General features: G+C 47.0%; 1 protein-coding gene across 2 annotated transcripts in view; it reads left to right on the top strand.

Moving 5' to 3' along the window:
• The window catches only part of EDIL3 (EGF like and discoidin domains 3), a 1,521,395-nt gene that overhangs the window by 854,105 nt on the left and 644,023 nt on the right, over window positions 1–23,267 (top strand). For both annotated transcript variants that reach the window (XM_086960856.1, XM_086960857.1), the window contains one exon: window positions 3,120–3,233. In XM_086960856.1, coding sequence (XP_086816982.1) covers window positions 3,120–3,233 — 114 coding nt within the window. The remainder of the gene's footprint in view (window positions 1–3,119; window positions 3,234–23,267) is intronic.

Raw genomic sequence — 23,267 nt, 5'->3', positions numbered from 1 at the left:
ATGCTCCTCCGTGAAGCAAGGAAGCCAGGCTAGCCTTTTGCCTGGCTGTGGGCGGGGCCATTGCTGTGAGCAGCCAATCAGGCAGAGCGGTCCAGGAGAGGCCGCCGGAAGTCAGGCGAGTGTTGCCTGGTTGGGGGGGCAGGGCTCTCGTGGTGCCCAGGAGAGTCCAGCGTGTCCCCAGATGCCCAAAGGAAGAGGTCTTCCACTGCCCATGTAAACGTGTGGCCCATACTTGTTGCCACACTTTTCTGAGCCTGAGAATCATGCTGCCACTCTGTCCAATCCGAGTGCCAGACTGGAAGTCAGGCAGGAGAGCCTGTCTGTGGTCGGTGCTGTGGGGAGAGAAGAAACACTGGGGATGCAGCATTCCGGCAGGAGCCTACTGCTAAAGTGGAAAGAAGTACCGGAGAGCCCTGCAGAGTTGGTCAAGTGGAGACAGAGCCTAATAGGCTCGCCAGACCCCAAGGGAGAGGACCAGAGCCTCGAGGGCTCCCGGCTGGAGTCCTGCGCTGTCCCCGGTGCCCATAGACTGGAAGAAGCCCACCAGAGAGCCCAGGTGAGAGGGGCTCCCCAAGGCACATGGTTAGTGCCGATTTTGAGGAGTGGGGGCCTACGGGGCACTGTCAGTACCGAGTGCTGGCCCCAGGAGGAGCCAGGTGAACGGGGCTCCCCAGGCACGGTTGGTGCCAGTTCTCTATCGTCCCAGCTGCACCGTGGATTGCGGGCAGCTGCAACGTGGGGGCGATTGTTGCTGTATGAGTCCCAGAGGGGAGTTCCACAGGCACAGTGGTGCCCAAGCAAATGTCCTCAGCTGTACCGCAACTGGGGGCAGATGCAACAATGGGGGCATGTTTTTTGTCACGATAAGGAAGGGGTGAGATACACCCCCTACCCCCAGTGAATTACGCACACTGCTTTTGCTGCTTTTGCTGCTTTGGCAGCCAAGGGGCCGGGCACGTGGAAAGCTCTAGAGTTGCACCCTGACATTTGGGATAAAGGGGCATTGGAACCTCAGTGAAAGGCCATTTGGCCTGGGGTCATGGTGGTTACCACAGTGTTGGTAGGGCGCAATGCCCTAATGTGATGTTCTACCTGATTGGAGGATAGGTGTTTCCATGTGTTCTCTGGTGATGCCCGGTCTAAACCGGTCCCACTCAAATGTGGAGTCCCACAGGGCTCATCTTTAAGCTCAACCCTTTTTAATGTCTATATGCATCCACTGGTGGAGATGGTTGCCCCCTTTGGGATCCATATAGCTCCATATGCCGATGACACCCAGCTGGTGGTGGCTTTGACCCAGACTAACCATACGCCCCCGGATCTCAATCATTGCCTTGAGGAAGTCACTAATCGGATGAGTCTTTCCCAATTAAAACTCAATAGTGACAAAACTGAGTTCATGCTACTTGGCAACCAGCTAAATTTCAAAGCCAACACTATGTGTCCAATGTGTATGGGTTCAGTACCCACACCGAAAACAGAAACAAAAAGCCTGGGTGTCTGGTTGGACAAAGACCTCTCATTCAAAGTTCAAGCCAGAAAAACCACTGCGCTTTGTTTTGGCTTGCTAAGAATGATTCGCAAAGTTCTGCCGCTTCTACCGGATCAAGCTTAAAAAAACCTTGGTCCAAGCTCTTATAAATAATAGACTATGGTAATGCCCTTTACCTGGGTGACCCCATCCACATAATCTCAAAATTGCAGACCGTGCAGAATTCTGCTGCAAGTCTGCTTACGGGAACCCAGAAACGAAGCTCTGCAAAACCGTCGCTATGCATGCTTCATTGGATACCGGTGCAGGAAAGATTCAACTTCAAGGCCCTGTTCATCGCCCATAAGTCCCTAGGTGGAAATGGGCCTCCCATCATCACATCTTTGATTAACCCTTACAAGGTCACCAGAAGCCTTCATTAATGAGTTGTACCCTTGCAGTGGTACCAAGGGTAAGGAAGACCAAAAGTGGAGGCCGATGCTTCTCATATAATGCCTCAAGCTGTGGAATAGCTTGCCGTTGCAGCTTCGTATACAACCTAAGCACTTAGCTTTTCGTAAACAACTTAAAACCTGGCTCTTTCCTTAGACGGTAGTCCCCACTTTAGTGATCACACAATGCTGGCATGCTTCCGGGTAGCCATGCGCTATTCAAAAACCCTTCTATTCTATTCTATTCTATCGTATTCTACTCTATTCTATATCCGCCTGTCTAAATTAGGTGGGTGCACATAGCCGCCAGACTCTGACGACCCTTACTCAGTTGGGCCGTTTGAGGGGTGTAGCCATGGTGGTGACGGAGTAGTTTTTGCCATAGTTACACAACAAGTTTACCCGCTTCTAAATCTGGCAGTTGGACCATTATGTTGGGGGTAAGGATACTCTTTCGCCATTGCGACAGAGAATCCTTATGTCCAACATATAAATCGGCCTTTTATGTTTTATCTTCATATTCCAGGGCCTGTTAACATGTTTGGTTCCATTCTATTCCACAATGAGTAGCTATGTGTTGTATGCAACTTTGCAAGTGTTTTTGTATGCTGCAATTGCTCATATATGCCTAACACTTTTGTCATGAAATCGACTTTTTTTTACAAAATTCACAGTGTGTTCTAATGGAAACTGTACTAGCTTGTCTTTCCATCCATCCTAGAATCTTTGATTTCCTCAAAGGTTATTCATTTATATTAAAGTCCTCTGATAACCTCATCAAGTTGTACAGCAATAGACCAAAAATCTTGGGAAATAAGTAAACATGTATGCTTCAATTAGATGGTTAATGGTGATTCAGAGAGGGGCTCCATGTATTGTGCCCTGCAGTGAGTGTGAGAGGGAATTTTACATGCAAACACTTCCGTGTGGAGCACGTCATACCAGGCGTGAACGAAGACATGATCATAGATTTAATTAATAAAAGTTTTTACGATTTTGAGTGAATTATTTTAGAACGTTTAGGTTCTTTGTTACTTTGCCTGCCTGTATGTCGGAAGGAACCATAAATGACCAAGGATTTTACTTAAACGACTCCTTCCCACTTCACGGCGGTCACTAGAACATTTACATGTTATATACCTGCAGGACCCCACATTGTTGATCCCAATGTTCATCCAGTTTTACCTTCTCCACAGATGTAAATGAATGTGAGGTCGAGCCCTGCAAGAACGGGGGCATCTGCACGGATCGCGTCGCCAACTATTCGTGTGAATGTCCAGGAGAGTTCATGGGAAGGAACTGCCAGTACAGTGAGTACATATTTGTTTGTAACTGGGTATTTTTCTAATTTGACCCAAAGCAACGAGTTTATAGGAGAAATGTAATGCATGGAAAATGCTGCCCCTAGAAGGTGTGGTTTTTTCCTAAAAAAAAAAATGGTAATGGCATTAGGAAAGTCTAAGACAAAAGCACTAGGGCAAAAATGACATTTCCAGGACATCTTGTGCAAAGATGCAGACTAAGCAGTAACCTCGGAAGCTGCAGGGAAATAGTAAGCAGAGATATTGGTGAGGCCGGATGAGCGTCGCTGTCCTCGGCAGTTGTCACATTCTGTGATTGCTTTTCCCCATATTTATTGTATCAGCTACATAGAGCTGCGCTTTTCATCATTCATACTCATATATTTGGTTTATGTTTGGACACGTTAAAGGAGCACGGCTGCTGCAGTCTCTATCACGAGCCCCCTGTTATATTGTTGACGGTCTAGTAGTTGGGGTGGGAGGAGCTAGGTGGGCTGAGGGAAGAGGTGGGGTCAGGAACAGGAAAGGGCAGTTAGAGTAGGGACGGGGAACAAGCAAGAAGGAATAATAAAGAGCTCTTAAAGGAAAGTCAGTGTCCACGCGTCTGTTTGGGTAGGACACGACAGCTGGCGACGAGGGTGGGATCTGAAGAAACCCCCACCTCACGAGCACCCCGTCCCGCAGCGTGGAGTGCGCTCCGCTGCAACGTGGCCCCTGCGGCGCCGGTAACGAGCCTCAGGAGTGGCCTGACCTCCCCTCACGAGTGGACGAGGGTCGAGAAGGAACACGGCGACACCGCGAGCGAGCGCCAAGGTGTCCTGGGAGCGCTGAATCGGAGCGCAGAAAACGCGGCAGAAAAGGAGCCGAGTGAAGGGCGCCAAACGCTGACCGCGCTAGACGCGCTGAAGAAGCCCCAGAGATCCGACGCTGACGAGGGACCGGAGACTCCCTCCGATACTGCCCAGGTGAGCCTGATGTGCTGCGGAGGCAGAGAGAGAGCCCCAGACACACGCTGCTCCCCCACCGAAGCCAGCGCTAACTCAGCCAGGGACAGCAGAAGCGAACGAGCAGCAGGCAGTGCGCGAGACCAGCGCTGAACAAACGGCCCCTACCTGAACGCGCTGCGCGGGCGGAGGGCGCCCCCAGTTTCCACTGTGAGTTCCATGAGGCTGAATGTGTGCGTCTGAAGCAGGAGAGAAACCACGTGCTGTGCCAGAGGAGGCGGCCATTACAAGGTCAGGCAGCTTTAGGGACAAGCCCTGTCAAACCTGAGGGCGGCCATCTTTGAGTCAGGCAGACTCCTCAAACAAGCCCTGGCAGCCCCGAAAGACACCGCCAAGCGCCCACAATTTGTGAACAGTGCTAGTGGAGCACAGCAACAAGCGGCTACAAACAAGCACTGGCGTCTACAAGGTACAGAAACGCCGAAAGCAAAAGGAGCGGACTCTTGCACCCGCAACCAAAGTCAAGTTAAAGTCCCCTCAGGATGTCCAACAATCGCGCACAGGATGCTCCCGCCGGAAAGGAGATCAAGGGCACGCATCTGCGAGCGCCAGAGCCCCTAGTGATCACAACAGGAAGCAGCATGGGCCTCAAATGGCAGGAATGGTTGGAAGATTTTGAGGACTATGTCAAGGGCTCCAGAATTGAGTCAGATGAGGACAAAATAATAACCCTTCGCAATCTAGGAGGGCGCGAAATCAGCAAGATAGTGCGAGAGATCCCAACCAACGACGGTGACACCTACGTCAAGGTGAAGGACATACTGAACAATCGCTTCCTGCACAAAAGAAACGTTGACTATGAGAGACACAAGTTTCACCAACAGCACCAGGACAAGGATGAGCCGTTGACGTCCTTCATACACCGACTAAGACGTCAGTCACAATACTGCGACTTCACAAACTTTTCCCCGGACGCGGCCATCAAGTCTCAAATTATTTCAGGATGTCACTCAGAGTCGCTGAGACGAAGACTACTGAGGAAGCCACAAGAGCTTGCGGAAATAGAGGAGAACTCACGAATATATGATCAAGCTGAAGAAAATGCAGCGGAGATAGAAGTTAAGCCCAGCACCAGCCGAGAGCACGCTAACCGCGTCTCCGACCGCCGCCATGGCCGGCAAGCTTACCGCGGCAACCCACGTGACCGATCACGCCGATCCAAATTCTCACCCCGACGCCGAACAGATTATCGGCCAAGAGATTCAGAAAGAAGAGACAGACGACCGGAACGCACAAGACGGTGCTACAGGTGCGGGTATGATTACCCGCACATTGACTCGTGCCCTGCCATGGGCCAACGCTGCCGAAAGTGTGGAAGATCTAATCACTTTGAGGCCATGTGTAGCGAATATCACCGAGAACAACGTAGCGGTGCTGATCGGCGCACCAGCCAGTCAAGATCTTCCAGGACCGAAACCAAACGGCACCACGCCAGAGCCGTTCAGAATGAACCTGCTCACTCTCCAGCGTCGTCCCATTCCAGTCGGGAGTCCAGACGGTCCAGATGGGATCGCCGATCCCCCTCGAGAGAGTCCAGATCCTCCTCTTCCCGGAGATCAGGCTACACCACCGAGTATGTCAACATTGCGGACAATGATCAACTCAAGCGCTATCCTCGGCTAGACATCATGGTGGGCAGTCATGCAGCGAAGTTCGTCATGGACAGCGGTGCCTCCCTCAACTACATCTCTGTTGCTGAGCACGAGCGCATGGTTCCCAAGCCTCACCTGCGTTTTGCACCCGTTCGAGTATACACATGGATGTCGAGGAAGCCACTCCCATGCCTGGGGAAGTTTGACACCACCCTCACACACGGCGACATCACCATTCCCGCTGTCATCCATGTCATCAAGGGACCTGATGCCGACTGCCTGCTAAGTCTTCCGACAGCGGAGCGCCTGCGCCTCGTTCACATTCTTTTCAACATAAACGACAGCTCCAGCTACGCTGTGAAATACCCTGCCCTCTTCAAGGGCCTAGGCAAACTGAAGGGCCGACAAGTGCACCTGCACATCAATGAGCGAATCAAGCCCGTTGCTCAACATCCCCGGCGAGTGCCGTTCCACCTGCAATCGGCAGTGGCTCAAGAGCTGCAAGACCTTCTGGATGCCGACATCATCGAACGCACCGAAGGACCCACTCCCTGGGTGTCTCCGGTGGTCGTCGTGCCGAAAAAGGGGACTCCTGGCAAGGTCCGTCTCTGCGTAGACATGCGCCTGCCGAATACAGCTATCGAAAGGGAGAGGCACCCCGGCCCCCACCTGAGCGACATGATTACAGCCCTAAATGGTGCCACGGTCTTTTCCAAGTTAGACCTCAACAAGGGCTATCACCAGCTCGAGCTAGATGACAGCTCTCGTTCCATCACCACCTTTGCCACGCACCTCGGCCTCTTCCGATACAAACGCCTCAGTTTTGGTGTGTCCTCAGCAGCTGAAATTTTCCAAGAAACAATTCGACTCATCATACACCACATCCCAAACTCGCTCAACTACAGCGACGACATTCTAGTGTATGGGGCCAACCTCCGAGAACATGACATCGCCCTTGATCGCGTCTGCAGGGCTCTGCTAGACGCGAATTTGACTCTCAACAAGGACAAGTGCGAGTTTCATCAGTCAACACTCAAATTCTTTGGACATATCTTCTCATCCAGTGGCATGAAACCTGATCCAGATAAGGTGGCTGTGCTCAATAATACCAAGAGTCCTGAAGATGTAAACGATCTACGCTCCTTCCTGGGGATGGCGAGCTACTGTGCGCGATACATCCGCGACTACGCCACGATAAGTCATCCCCTGAGGCTCCTCACGAAATCCAACCAGCCCTTCGAGTGGACCCCGGACTGTGAGCGCGCCTTCAGGGCCATCAAACGGGCAGTTGAGTCGTCTGACTGCTTGTCCTACTTCAATCCTAAACGCAAAACAGAGATCACCGTGGATGCCAGTCCCGTAGGTCTGGGTGCAATCCTGGCCCAGTACGACGATGAATCTGACCAACGAAGAATAATCGCCTACGCCAGCCGCAGCCTCACGGACCCGGAAAGGAAGTACTCTCAGCCTGAAAAGGAGAGCCTGGCGGTCGTATGGGCGTGTGAGCACTTCCACATCTTCATCTACGGGAAGCACTTCACGCTCATTACTGACCATCAGGCGCTCGTAACAATATACGGCAACCCGAAGAGCAAGATGCCCCCCCGGATTGAACGATGGGGCCTCCGGCTGCAAGAATACACTTTCTCAATCATCCACAAACCGGGGAAGGGTGACAACCCTGCCGATTACATGTCTCGACACCCCCGAGACTCTCCAGCACCTACTTCATCCATAGCAGAGGAATACATCCACTTTGTCTCAAACCATGCTCGCCCCCCGGCCATACCAATGGACTCCATCCGCGAAGCAACCAACAAAGACACCGTTCTGCAAGTTGTGATGCAGCGAATACTGTCCAACAGGTGGAGGCATCATCCACAAGACGACGAGGAAGACCCCGAGGTCAGAAGTGAACTTCAAGCATTCAGACACGTCGCTGACGAACTTTCGATCACAGAAGATGGCCTTCTCCTAAGAGATCACCGGATAGTCATTCCGGCCACACTCAGACAAGGTGTTGTTGACCTAGCTCATGAAGGGCATCGTGGGGTTGTCTCCACCAAGAGGGCGCTCCGAGAACGTGTCTGGTTCCCTGCTCTAGACCAGCTAGTTGAAGCCACTCTGAAGGACTGTCATCCCTGTCAGCTGACTGGTCCCAGCACGCCGCCGGCACCCCTCCAAATGACCCCGCTTCCGGATGGTGTATGGCAAGAAGTCGCAATGGATTTCTATGGGCCCCTGCAGTCAGGGAAATACGTGGCCGTCATTGTCGATGAATATTCCCGATTTCCAGTGGCTCAATTCATCTCATCCACCAATGCCACCTGTACCCTCAAAGTGCTCGAGGAAGTCTTTGCAATCTGGGGCGTTCCCAGAATCATCAAAACGGATAATGGGCCCCCGTTCAACGGACACGAGTTCAGTGACTTTGCGAAACAGATGGACTTCCAACACCGCAAGGTCACCCCGCTCTGGCCACAGGCCAATGGGACTGTTGAACGCTTCATGTCCACCATCAAGAAAACCTTCCAACAGGCCGCTGTTGAGAAAAGGGACCTGCAGGCAGCACTAAATGAAGTCCTCTGTGCCTATCGGACCACCCCTCACTCCACGACAGGTGTCTGCCCCGCCACCCTCATGCTAGGAAGGACACCACGAACACGAATCCCCACCTGGGAAGGGGCACTGAAGAAGCCTCTCTCAGACCATCAGATCAAAGACATGGCTACAACGGATCAACACCGCAAGGAAAAGATGAAGGAACATGCTGATCTCCGACGCAGAGCCCGATCCCCTTCCCTCAAAGAAGGTGACAAAGTCTTTGTTAGACAAGAACAACGCCAAAAGACTGACTGTCGCTTCAAGAATGAACCTCTTACTGTTGTGCAGCAGAAAGGCACAATGGTGACCGCAGAGTCAGAGAACAGGCGGGTCACCCGGAACGCTTCCCACTTCAAAAGGTGCCCTCCTGAAAGGAGCGAATGTGCGCCCCCTGCCTCCGTACCGGAGAACTCTAACCACTTGGAAACAGGCACACCCGACCCTGTGCCACACGTGGAACCAGAACTCATGGCTGAGAACGCTGCGTCCACCCCAGTTCGCCCACGACGACAAGTACAGCCTCCGAAGAGACTGATCGTTGAAATGGACTAATTTCACTTTGCTATTTTGTTAAGAAAGGGGGAGATGTTATATTGTTGACGGTCTAGTAGTTGGGGTGGGAGGAGCTAGGTGGGCTGAGGGAAGAGGTGGGGTCAGGAACAGGAAAGGGCAGTTAGAGTAGGGACGGGGAACAAGCAAGAAGGAATAATAAAGAGCTCTTAAAGGAAAGTCAGTGTCCACGCGTCTGTTTGGGTAGGACACGACACCCCCTGACAGGGGTGAGGTAATCCGGGGCTCTGTTGTGCCGCCTTGAGCCGACTCCTCGGCGCGTTCATGTATTGCTCGTGTGATGTATATGTTTACTTTCCAAGACAACCTTGTGGAGTGGTAGCTACACATGGCCAATAAAGTCGATTCATGTCACTTCAAAATGCCGCAGTTGCAGAAAGCGATGATTGGTAGTTTATTGGGTGCTCTTGTTTTGATTCCATTTGTATTAGAGATGGTAAAAACGTGGTTTATATTTGACACAGAAAATACTACCCTAATGTGAAGGTCCTGTGTTTTGGGCTTTGCCTGCACAAATTAGGTTGAAGAAAATACATGTTCTTGGAATGCATTTGTCGTGCGATACTTTGTAAAATAGCATTGTGTTAAATTACAATAAGCAGTGATGATTATAGCAGATCTATTTAGGGCGTAATGCTCGATCGCACCTTCACTCCGACAGACTATGCCTTACATTTCTTCTGTTGCACAAGTAAGGTATATTTACCTCAATACCGCGTGACTCAGGCCTGTCTAATAATGTTTTAGAAGTCTCTTGCACCCTGTCCGGGTCACGAAGGACTCACGTCACCTTGTCCAAGCCTTGCCAGCCCACCTCTGTCATGGATTGTCATTTCACTCTTGCATTTCGTGCGCCCACACTCGCCTGTCAATCTCGGCTCTGCTAGTGAAGCTGACCTGGAGTTCCGTGTGATTTTCTGACCTCATGATTAATTCTCGATGCTCATTGCTTTTCTTTAGCGTACATTCTGTCTCTAAGCGCTCCTTTGAGACAAGTAAATAAACCCCCATTGTGTACATGGTTGGCGTACACTCCTGGCAGCATGGAAAAGCGGTCACGGATAGTGATTTGGGTCTAATTTTGGAACGCGTTGTCTCCTCTGACTCGCTGTTTTGTATTTAATTTCACTTAGATATCCCCATGACTTCAGGAGGCGTTCTAGAATCCTTATCTCGCACGCCATGATACTGGTAACAATAGTTTGAGGAAAAGGTTTTTCAAATACGTATTTCTCCCAGAACAATTCATTCACTGAATATTTCATTACGCTACTACTGTGTGCAGTTTTATATTAATTATTTAATACCATAGCGGCCCGAAAGTGCTCACCCTATATGCTTTCATCAACTATCTTATAAATAAAAATGAGCTCTCTGCAGCAGAAGGGGCATCGGTTCTGCAGTGAAAAAATGAGTGGCAAAGACCTGCCATATCTCTCTGTCAATTTAAGTCTTTACAAGGTGGCCAGGCAGGCGGTTTTGTATTTGTCACTTGTTTTGTTGTTGCTTTATTTAACAGAGCGTTCCAACAAAAATGTATAATTCCTTGCATGTGAAAAATACCTTTGTCTCTGCAAAATCAATTTAATGGGAACAACAAATATAGGCAGATGATTTTTTTCGTGTACACTTTAGGCACTATTTTCACACCTGTTGATGCAGATGAATCTTATGAGAGTTGAGTATATTTGAAAGATGACCTCAGTATATTTGAGTGATGAGCCTGGGGCTAGTTGAGCGTATCTCAGAGATGACCCAAGTGAGAGTTGAGTACATCCGAGAGCTGTCTCTAATTAGAGTTGAGTATATAGGAGAGATACATCTAGGGAAATTTAAGCATATCTGAAAGATGAGCTTAGAGAAGGCTGAGTATGTATGAGAGAACAGACTAGTGATTGTTGAGTATATCCAAATGAAGAGCCTAGTGGGAGATAATTATATCTGAGAATAAGTATAGTGAGAGAGGAGTATATCTGAGAAATTAGTCTCGTAAGAGATGATGGGCCTGACTATTGATTTCCTTACCCTTCGAAGTGATGTAGCAGGTACCCATGGATTCATATACCCCCTGCTCTTAATGCACCTTTTGTAGTTCTTTGGTACTCACTAATATTGGTGATTAATTTAATGTGTATATCTGTAGGCCCTTTGTGTCCATCGAAAACAGTAAATGTAATATTCTAAGTGGCGAAGAAGGGGTCCCCGTCGGTGTAACTATTTAAGACTCCATTAATAATTTTGTTTAGGGTGAAAGAGGTACCTAAACGAAGTATTATGTTATGATGGAAAGGCTGAGTAACATATTGAACAATGGCACATTATGCATCAAAGATATGCCACAAAATCTCATGGGGGCATATTAGCAAGAAGCTCGTTAAAATTATTGCCGTTTTAGCGGCAGGAAACTGCCACTAAAGCTGTGATAATGGGCTTGCTAATATGCGCTACAGAATTCCAATAGAAGCTCAGGTTAGATGTCCTGCACATCTAACCTGGGCTTCTATTGGAATTCTATAATGCATATTAGCAAACCCATTATTGCCGCTTTAGAGGCAGTTTCCTGCCGCTAAAACTGCGGGTTTGGCTATTTAGCAAAGACACCTAGCTTTTAAAGGTGTCTTTGCTAAATAGCCAAATCCATTGATTTTAGTTTGAACCAGTGTATTTATTTTCTCCTTTTTGAAAGGTGAAAATAAATACACTGGTTCAAACTAAAATCAATGGGTTTGGCTATTTAGCAAAGACACCTAGCTTTAAAAAAAACGCGAGGCACAGGTACATTCTTCTTTATCAAACATTCTGAAAGTGGCATTTTTAAAATTGTGATCAAAATCCTGACCTCATCAGGCACATTCTTCTTTAACAAGTTATTTATTTATTTATTTATTTTTGGCATTTATTAAGCGCGAACAATTGCCCGCAGGCGTCTCGGCGCTGTACTGTTTTGCCCTCCTATATGATCTGTACAGTTTTTTAGAGGTTAAATAGCCAGGTTTTCAATTTCTTCCTGAAGAACAGTAGATTATAATACGGCCCTGCTTGTGCTTCGCCCCCTTGGGCCTAAAGTTTGAACCAGTGTATTTATTTTCAGCTTTTTATTATAATAAAAAGACGAAAATAAATACACTGGTTCAAACTAAAATCAATGGCATTGGCTATTTAGCAAAGACACCTAGCTTTAAAAGAAACGTGAGGCACATTCTTCTTTGACAAACATTCTAAAAGTGGCATTTTTTAAATTGTGATCAAAATCCTGGCCTCATCAGTAATTAGGGTTTTTCACTTCAATTCCAAAGACACCAAACATGAACGAACTCCTCTTTTTTCCTGACTTTTAGAATGTTGGCATTTTTCTGCCCTTAGCCCTTTTGTGCCCATAGCCTGGCCTGGGTCACATGACTGGGTGTAACTGACAGTTAGACTTTGTAAATTCCTTCCAGACAGTCACACAATAGAGGAATTAGATGTTCTTGAGTAGGCATCTGCTGGCAGGATGGGAGGCGGAGCTGAGTACACCTGAATAGCCTGTGCTCAGCCGTCACTCAAAACAACCCTGCTTTGACAATTCAGCCAGCTTGGAGCAGGCGGGGAGGCAAACAATTCAATGCCCTTCAAAGCCACTGTCTAGAAGCTTCTGCCACCTTCCAGATCCAGGGCGCCATGGTATAAAACAAGCACTGCAGACACCAACTCTTGAGTACACTTCTGGACCTGTATATATTCTACCAGGAAGGACTTCTCTGCTGTCCAAGGCCTGCCACTCTGCTGGATTGCTGCTCTAAAGGAACTGCTGCCCTTCTGTGCTGACCTGCTGCCCTCTGGCCTGGGGAAGACAAAATGGAACTGCAACTTCATCTTGAACCCAAGACCCCAGAGTGACTCATCGGGCTAGTCTGCTGCCCTCCTGATCTGAGCCTCACAAACATAGAAAACTCCTCAACAAGGTCCTGGATTCTGCTGCATTGAGCTCCTGACATCCAAGCTTTGCCACTCATCCTGGACAATTGGTATTGCTCACAGGCTATTGAAATCAAGCTTTTGGATTTGTTTGCCACATAGATCAGGCCCGGAACCATGCAGCTCAATTGAAATTCAGCGCGAGCCGCCACCAGTTGGGCTCTTCACACAGCAAGTATCGATTGACCGCCACTTCAAAGCTACAGCTCACCCTTCACGAGGCCAGGCATGCTCTTTACACCCCCTACCACCACCTGCAATGGTCTCCTTGCTACCCTGTCCAACATGAACGGGACTATTGGCACAAAACTTGAAAAGATAAAATGACATCTGGACTAATCTCAGACTGTTTCCGATCTCTGCTCCATAAATAAGGGATCAGGATGCAGGTATCCTCACCCCATAATACATATAGAGGGGTCCAAAAATTGCCCATTTTTTTTCATCTGTTCCCCAGATCCACCCGTGAGTCTTAGCGCAGCCCCTTGTGTAAATTCATGGATCCAGAAAAAAGATCTGCAGATCTAGAAAAAAAAATAAAAAAATTATAACACCTACTGCATCCAACCCCATTCCGCACACGGCCAAAGATTGTGTGCAGCTTGTGTCTGGGTTCATACAGCAGGGTTGGGCGTAAAGTCTGGTGATAGGCCAGGCCCTGCGGCTAAACCCCATGCCAAACTTATCTGAAGAAACTATAACTTGTGTTGTTAAGTGTTAGACATAGCATCTTTTGGCCTGTTTCCCCCGACTTTTTGATTTCTGACCTCCCGGTTTTGACTTGTGTAATGATTCTGCGCACTTTCCGCACTGCTGTCCAGTGGTAAAGTGCAAGTGCTCCTGTATAAAATGTGTAATGGATTGGTTTTACCATGATTGGCCTATTTGATTTATGTGTCAGGCCCTAGTAAAGTGCACTGCGAGTGCCAGGGTCTATAAATCAAATGCTGTTGGTGGGCTGCAGCACTGGATTGTGCCACCCACATAAACAGCCTGTAAAGTGTAACTCTGGACTGCCATTGCCGACCCTGAGCGCAGCTTGGGGCTGAGCAAGTGCACACACTTGCCAGTCCCTAAACCTTCCCTTTTCTACATGTGAGTTGCCCCTAAGGTAGGCCCAAGGTACCCCCATGGGCAGGGTGCATTGTATGTAAAAGGTAGGGCATGCCCTGGTGTGTGTGGCATGTCCTGAAAGGGAACTATAGCCTACTTCATTTTTCACTATTGCAAGGCTACCTGTTCTCCATAGGCCAGAATGGGCAGTTTGATCATTACATCCTATGATCCTAACTGACTCAGGGAACATGATAGAAATTCGAGTTTAGTATGCCTGAACTCAGAATGATAAAATACATCTTTTAGTGAAGTGGTTTTAACATTCTGTGTTTGAAAATACCACTTTTAGATAGTAGGTATTTTCTGACCTAACCATCCAGCACGCCTCTGCTAGCTTGTGTTTTAGCTGTCTGGTTTGTGAGTTACAGGGGCTGGGGGAGACATGGTGAGTCAGCAGGGCTGAATAGGCAAATGTACACATAGATGGGTGGGAGAAGTAGCACCTGGAAATGAAAAGGGCTGGGCTCACCTTCCACAATGCTGGCTCCACCTCCTCAGTGCGTCTGAGAACCCTTGCCCATACTGACAAAGGAAGAAGGTGCACCCTGGCAGAATGCACCCCAAACTAGTTTGAACTAGGTCCAGGCACCTCTGTCTTCAGAGGACAAAGGAATTGCTAGTATAAATATTGTGGCCCAGACCCCAAGACTTCAGATCTCACTGGAATCAAGGAACCTGCCAAGAAGAAGAGCTGGAAGACCTGCCAGGAATACTGCCCCTTTGCCGTGTTGTTGCTTTGTTGGGTAGGCCTGCAGCTGCTGCTTCTGCCTTGGGCAGTGAAAGAACTGGACTGAACTTTCTCTACTTGTGCTGAGTATCTCCAAGGACGATTCAGAAAAGGGGGTGGTGATGAACAGAGTGTCTGAATTAAGCAGACCACTCTTACCCAGTCCAAAGATCAGGGCTTGATCCATCACCGTTATTTATCTCACTGCCCCATCCCAGCTCAGAACCTGGCTATATGCAAATCAGTCTGTCCCTGGCCCAGTGCATCATGGGAACAGGGCAGACTAAACTACCAAGCCAATTCTTCACCAGTATCTCCAAGGGCCTGAAATCGAGCTGGCCTCCTGTTAAGAAGTCCCAGGGACTGCAAAGACTTCACCAACCTCTGGGTACCGCTAAAGGAACCGTGGTTTCAGTTGCCACAGAGAAGAGAGAACCCCAACCAACTTTGTCATCCGACTCCGTCGCTGGCCTTGAGTCCTGAAGGCACAGCAGTCCACACCGTCTCGCCCTGCACCGCACGCCTTGGTCTCACCAACGCCGTCTGCACGATCGTCACCGAGCCGCTGCTCACAACCCGCATCGCCTCGCTTTGCTGGCCTGGTATCACTGACACGGGCACTGCTGGCTCGACACCAGTGACTGCCTCGTCACTCACTGCTGTCCGGCTCAGCCAGCACTAATTCCTGCCAACTGGCTCTGTCGCTCATATCGCAACTTGCCAGCACCGCATCTAGCACCGTCTCGCCCTGCACCATACCCCTTGGTCTCACCGACGCCATCTGGACGATCGCCACCGAGCCGCTTCCCGCACTGCATCGAGAGGCACTGCACTGTGCACCGCTTCCACTTTGCATCGTAACCGCGACGGATGCCCGACTGGCTCTGTCACCTGCACCGTGACCTGCCAGCACCGCATCGAGCACCGTTTCGCCCTGCACCATAAGCCTTGGTCTCACCGACGCCGTGTTGACCATCGTCACCAAGCCGCTGCTTGCACCGCATCGAGAGGCACCGCACCGTGCACCGCTTCCACTTCGCATCGCAACACCGACGGATGCCAAGACCGACTCACACCTCTGTGTGAGCCGCACTAAGAAAGGTACTGTGAACGAACCTGTCCCGCTGTTGCTGGCCCGTACCGATGTGGTCAGTTGGAATTGCGAGACTCTGTTGTTTTCAGCATCACGGTAGGCTCGGACCGAGCTACCGACTCGTACGAACTGTGTTTTCAACGTAACTTGACCATTTAAAGACCTTTTGCAAAGCAACTATTTTTAAAGTACTGTACTGTGGATTTTTTATCGCATTTAGTCTTGTTTAAGTATATAAAAATATTGGATATTTTTCTAAACTGGTGTGGTGTCCTTTTGTAGTGCTAACACTGTATTACTGTTGGTTACATGCACATGCTTTACACACTGCTCCTGAGATAAACCTGACTGCTCGTGCAACTCCCTTATCCTGACTAGAGTGGTGGTTTCTGCCTGGCTTTGGTGCAAACCTTAGCCAATCAGAAATCCCATTTCTAAAATTAAGTAACTTAAGGCAAAGAGTCAAAGTCTCTTAACATAAGTTTAACTATAAGTATATGTTTGACTGCTGAATTTCTATGGTTCTGAGTGATTACATTCAGAACATAACTACAATGTCTGTGTAACCTTATTTGTTTGTTTGTTTGTATTGATATATATATATACATATATATATATATATATATATATATATATATATATATATATATATATATATATATATATATATATATATATATATAGGTATATATATATATATATATAGGTATATATTACCTACTGGTGGTCGCCAGTAGGTAGTTATAGTTAGGATTTTTTTCAATGCAAAATCTCAAAATTCTATTTTGAATAACTTTTGCGCCGGTTGATGATCTGCCTGAAAATTTCCTCAAATTTGCCTCGTCGAGGTCCGGTCCTTCCCTGAAAGTTTGGGGGGGATTCGTCAAGCGGGGGCTGAGATAAAAGGGGAAAAACAAACGTGTAGAACGCAAAAAGGGGGCAGGGTAGAAACACCCTGACCCCCTAGGCGTGCTCAGGTGGTACCACCGGACCCCCAATGCCTCAAATTTGGGGGGTAACCCGGTCTGCTTTTTTTCAAATTACCCCCCAGGGGGACCAAATCCCGGGGGCATAGTGAAAAAGAAGTGTGGGGGGACCAATCCACACTGCCCCGGGGACCACCACCCCCTGGGCAAAGCAACGCAGCCCTTGACGCATACTGTAGGTTCCAGGAGGGCTAGTGGCCCCCATGGACCCCAAGTATGCAAGGGGAATTGGTTCCCCCTCTGCAAATGCGCTAGGGGGCTGCATTGCAAAGAGGTGTAAAAAGGAGCGTGGCCTCATTACACCTCTCTGCAATGCAGCCCCCTGGCGCATACTGGAGGTTCCTGGTGGGCTACTTGGCCCCCATGGACCCCCAGTCTGCAAGGGGAATTAGTTCCCCCTCTGCCTACAGTTCTTTACTTGTCAAATTGGGGTCCTCAAAGTAAGTACAAGGAGATCCTTAGGATAGGTCAGTTTGTATCCCACAATGAATTCCTCTTCTGAAGTGTAATGAATACACTTTTGTATAGGAAAGCTTTCAATGTAATTTCTTAACAGCGTTCAACTGTGAAATATATGTTCTCACTATAATTATCTTTGAAAATGAAGTGTATGAAAATGAGTTTCTGAAGTGCATATGCTGTGACAAATATATATTCTATGACAAGCACTTATTTAAAATACTATGAATTTGATTTGTAATGACATATTTCACTAATTCACACCTTGTATTTACTAATTACTTAATTAAAATCTACTCTCACAGCATAATGCTAGTGCAAGCAGCACATCTTTCAATCTGTATGGTATATCGGCAAAACTGCAGTTTATGGAATTTAAGTAATAAAATCCTCATTGAACATGCCATATTTGCATCCATAGACCACTCATTACATTTATCTGACTAGAAAACTTAATTTCCATCAAATTCACCTTTTCTGCATGGTCAGTTCAGATTGTTCACTGCTTCCTGGACCCTATTTTGGCTTGCTTTCGGACTCTACGTTCTTTACCACTTCTAAACAGTAGTGAAATGCCTGTGCTTCGCCGTTAAATCATGTGTTGTACATTGGAGCTCTCTATTTGCCCTAGTTATCTTTCCCATACATTCATTGTATATTCTGCCTTAAATGTGCCAACAGCATGGAAATTTCAATGTCATAAGTGGAAAGTAGTGTATATTTGCGCCACCCGCATATGACAAAAATATATTTCTGCCAGGAGCCCAACTGTACTGTGGTAAGGCTGTCAACGACACATGGCAGTGAAAACTAATTCTGCCATATTGAAAATAGCAGTTTTATACATTCATAAGTTACCCTTAAAATGCATCAATTAAGCCCCTTGCGCATAGTGCTAACATACAATAAGTGGGCACATTACATATTGAAGTTAGACTGTCCTCACAGTGAAATAAACCCCAGAAGCTATTTGAAATGAAATGAAATTTGATTTGTAGAGCGCATGGCTGCCCGGAAGCGTCCCAGCGCTTGCTTAGGGAACCCGTCCTGGTATTCCCCTGCGAGATAACCCATTACTGGGCATCCCCAAGGTGAAAGCCAGGCATCCTGCTGCGAGGGGCCGTTGTGGAGATTAAGCAAGCTATTGCCCAGAGTTACAGAGTGGGACTCCATGATTGGAATAGGCACCGAGGCGAGAATTGTAAAGTCCGGGTAAATTTGAGCCCAAGACCCGCCGAGGCAGGGAATTGAACCCCGGTCCGGGCCAGACCTCTGCATCAGGGTCTGCCGCTCCAACCACTTGAGCCACACTTCTCCCTAGACAGGCCATTTCACTTTGTAAACCTGCCCTGACCATTTCAAAATATTCCTAAATAGGATTAAATCGTTATTTTCCACCTCCTCTTAGGAATGGTCCAGAAAAATACTTCAAAGTTATTTTCTGCATAGTTTTCAACATCTGACTTAATTCTGAATTCAGATTTTTAATAACTTAAGAAGAAAAATAACTATGTAAAAATGTGCTGTAGACTTCCTAACCCAGAACATTTTTAAAAGCAGTTCAGCCAATCATCACACCTCCAGATCTGAAATACACATCTTTAGTTGGGAGGCATAACCCTGCTTCAGAGGACAATGGCTTGCCTCTGGGCCCAATAAAGCCCAACAGATGTTAACTGCTGACCACTTAGAAAGTATTAGGTATCTTGGAGGGATCAGGAACATCTGGTGGCTCAGAAGTTCCTCTTTTGATTTAGAAATGCCAGTAACTACTTCTCTAAGTGATGCGAAGACCCTCCTAGACAGGCCACCCACAGTCACAATAGGAGTAAAGCCTGTTCTGTCACCTATCATACTTCCAGAACTGCAATCCTCATCCTTTGCTGGGGCAGCTGATGCCATTGGCTCAGTTGCTTTCTTTGGGGACGCAAAAAGACCAATGGGTTTTACCTGCTGACCACATAACCAGGGTTAGCAGTCTGGGAGTGGACAGGTACAGTTGGCAGAACAAGCTGCATCTTAAGTACTTCAACTCTTGACTTGGAGATGACAAAGATGGCTTCTTCGATATTTCATCTGGAACTTTCTAGGCTGCAGCCACAATAGGAGGTACATTATATTTTTTATTTGATAAGGTAATAGAGCAGGCAAGAAGCTGAGGACTAGCCTGCTTGATAGCTGATATGTCCAGACACCTTAAAACAGGGGCTACTGGGTTATTGTACAGTAAGGCAAAGAGGAAGTGCAGCAAAGAAGTTGGGGGACAGCAAGAAACTTGTTACGATTGAGCAGTAAATTTCCTTGAATCACTGTACAGTACACAGGATAATACTGGCATCTCTAATACCACCACCTGGAATATTCCTGGTCTTTGGGAGACTCCATCTGAAAAACGTCCCTTTTGGAAGAATACATTCTGAATCCTGACTCCTGCTGGAAGAAGAGAACTCTCATAAGCACCCCTGAATCCTGCGGGCGCCAACGGCCTGGAACTGTTTTCCAAGGGTCAAGTGGTTGGCCTCCTGTTAATCTTATTCAGGGATGCAAAAGGGCTCCTGACCCCAAGAGGGCCCAGCTGACGAAGAGCACTAGACCCAGTAGGAGACATGGCTGGAGAGAGATGAAGATGGAGTAAAACAGAGGAGGAATGCTAGACTAGTGCAGGGACGTTGGGAATGGAGTCACAGACATTGTTTTTTTTAAGAAATACAGATGATCATCAAAGCATTGAAGTGATATACATACGATAGACTTAGGGGAGTCTGGATTAGACACACATTTACCAATACTAAAGGTGTCCCTTGCTAAATGGAGGACTAATTCTGCTGTACCACTAAAAGCAGCAGATAGTCCTTGCAGAGTGTATGGAAAGGAAACTCTGCTGCATTTACATACATAGGCAACAGTCATACCCACAGACATAAATGCAGTTACTTGAATGCAGTACCACTATCAGATGTTAGGTGACCTCAAATAATGTATATGGTTACTAAAGGTTCAGCATTTTCCCTCACAATATCGACAACTTAAACAAATTAGATGTATGTATCAGGCTGCATATCATAACATCAGCAAACAGAAATGTTAGCAAATATTTTGTACACAAGTGTTTGCATTACCCCTCATGCTGTGTCCAATACCTTTGCCCCTGAGAGTGATCCATGCGCACAGGGTTCGAACTATTTCCATGCTGTTTGCTCATTTTACTTGACTCAAGGACCCACACCTGCACCTGCTGTTTGAAACCTGTGAGGAAACCTGAAGGGCTAAACTTGCTCCCACTTGCATCCAGATACAACGTAGTAGTCTCCATGAGTCAGTCGGCACAACTCATGTGTGGCCACAGGGACGCAACAAGTTGCAAGAGGCCTTTTTCTAAAGTGCCTAATTGATTTATACCAAATGGACATGACCTGGACTATTCTGGTGGCCTTTTCTGGAGTGAGTCTTGCCCAGCAAGGGCTGGTTCTGAAGTCCTGGGAGCCTTGATTGTGTCTAACTGTACTTCTACCACTCTTGAATACCTGGAACAACCATAAACATTTTTAGACTTTAATTCCACAGGAGAACCCATACTAACCTGCCAAGTCTCAAGGCGCAACCTCGCTGGGCTGAAAATCAGGTTTCCCCGGCTTGGAGCTTCTCTGCAACATCAAGTCCATTATTGGGCCAGGGAGACCTTGGCGAGAAGGTATCCTACCTTCTGTAGAGGTTCTAATAAGTAAAAATGCAGTCATTAGGATATTTAGTGAGAATATCAGAAATAGGAATTTCATGGTCCAAAATATAGTGTCAAGAATATCGAGGACAAAAATATTGTGCAGGTGTGTTTGTATAAGTGAACGAAGTTTTACTATGTATAACTACCCATATATGTTCCATAACAATATGTATATCTTCTAGGTCCGTAGATGTGGAGTTAAGAATAGCAAATCTATACATACCTATTTGTACTTACCTTCTTGATATTTTGGTCTTCGAAACTTTTGGCACAATATTACGTCCACACTATATTTCTGTTTCCGATATGTGTCAGTGCTGAGGTAGTTAGCACCATTCTTAGGTCTTCATGCTCTAAAATGTAATGTGAGTACGAACCTGCTTAGACTTTGTTTGGAAGGAGTTCTTACTGTGGCTCATGTGCGTGGATGTCCATTACCAGACTTAAAAATACTAGGTCTGTGGAGTCGAACAGGAAATACAATTGTTTGCTGCTTAAATTTCATCAGACCCTTCAGCGTTGCTTCAGGATATTCTGTATACTTTGCTCCTGGGTCTACTTAAATTACTTGTTCTCGAATATGTATCCGGCGCTGCAGAATAAATGCTAAAACGATTTCTTCTAGAAAACAACCTTCCCACTGATGATTGCTACAAAGTGTCCATTTCAAAGACGCTTGTGCTATAAACAGGGCTTTGGTGTTTGCAAATGAACGGGCTTTGTATCATGGCTGTTTCAGGGCTGTCTTGCTTGTCAGGATTTGAGCTCATTCTCTTGTATTGACAGCTCCCTGCTCTTGCCACTGCTATTAACATGTAAATAATTAGTGTGGATTTAGGGGTCATTGATTAACGACATTGATGAGACATCTGTGTTCATTGCCTGAGTTATCGATCCCTCTACTTCATGGATCCGCCTCTGTGTCCTGAATCGTTCGCATTTTATTGTGAAAAGCAAGGTTGTTTTTCTTGTTCAGTTTTCCTGCAGTTCGCGCGATGCTGTTAATACGATGCATATGGCGTTTATCGCTTCCTCATAGTCATTTTAAATGCATGCAAATGTATATGTCGTATGCTGAGGCTGTGCTGAAGGAAGAAGAGTTACTCATCCACAGTCTAAAGATGGATGCCCGGTCAGCCAGGTCTCTGCAGGATTGTTTGCCTTAATCTCTAGCATTCTAGTTCTGCAAATCACCCTCACCTCATTTCAACGATTACATCCCCTTTGAAATTCTGAAACCCTGAATTTAACAATAGCTGCTAGCTCATCTATTAATCTCACCAGACACTGGAATGAATGATCCTAGCAAACACTAATGATCAGGACTAACTCCCATTATTTCAAACGACATGAAGAAAAAGAAGTTAAAACAGCGCACTGGAATTATGTGGCAGGAGAGGGCTACATTGTGCGGCAGGGCTGAGTAATTTATGCGGCAAGAAAAAGGGTAATTATGCAGCATAATGCTTTACATTTTGTAATCGTATTACTACATTATTTTGTCATTTTTTAACTTGGTAACACTGTCAGGGCATTGGTTGCACCCAGGGAACAAGTCCTAAAAAAAGAAGTGGGGGGACTAACCTAGTTAGACAGTATGCAAGTGACATCACGGCATGCGCGGCATCACTGTGCATGACATCACACATGTCATCACAGTAATTGACATCATAAAAAGTGGCATCACAAGCCACGACTTTGCAGGAAGGGGCATCCCAAGAAGTGACATCAGGTCTAAAGCCCTCACACGTTTAGCATGTCTTTGATGTGTACGTTTGTGCGCATTGCGAGGATAATAGCACAGTGAGCTATGGAAGATGCTATGTGACTTCTACATTTTGCAATCCCCCAGTTTTATGTAACACATCCTGTACATTAATTTAGAAACTTACATAATTTATTGTACATGTAATTTGCACGTGTGGATGTAAAGTGCTCTGACACCGTGCATTGGGATGAATAGGGCTATACAAGAAAAAATAGTGGTACTTAAATTATTTCAACACCTCCTCAAGGGAAGTAAGCTCTAGATAAATTCAATTTGCTTCATGTAAATACTGGTAAAGACAAACACATCTGACATTCTTACAATGCATGAATATCTCCTAAACAGGGATTGAACAAGTGAAAAGCTGCTACTCTTCAGTATGTGTGAAGTGATAACAAGGTGTGAGCCTTGGTTTCCCCTCCGCTTCATTTGCATCAGGTGTGAGG

This window comes from Lissotriton vulgaris, chromosome 3_1 (genome assembly GCF_964263255.1).
Source record: "Lissotriton vulgaris chromosome 3_1, aLisVul1.2, whole genome shotgun sequence".
NCBI classification, from domain to species: Eukaryota; Metazoa; Chordata; class Amphibia; order Caudata; family Salamandridae; genus Lissotriton; species Lissotriton vulgaris.
The sequence above is the reverse complement of the archived record's forward strand: the minus strand, read 5'-3'. Positions and strand labels throughout refer to the sequence as shown.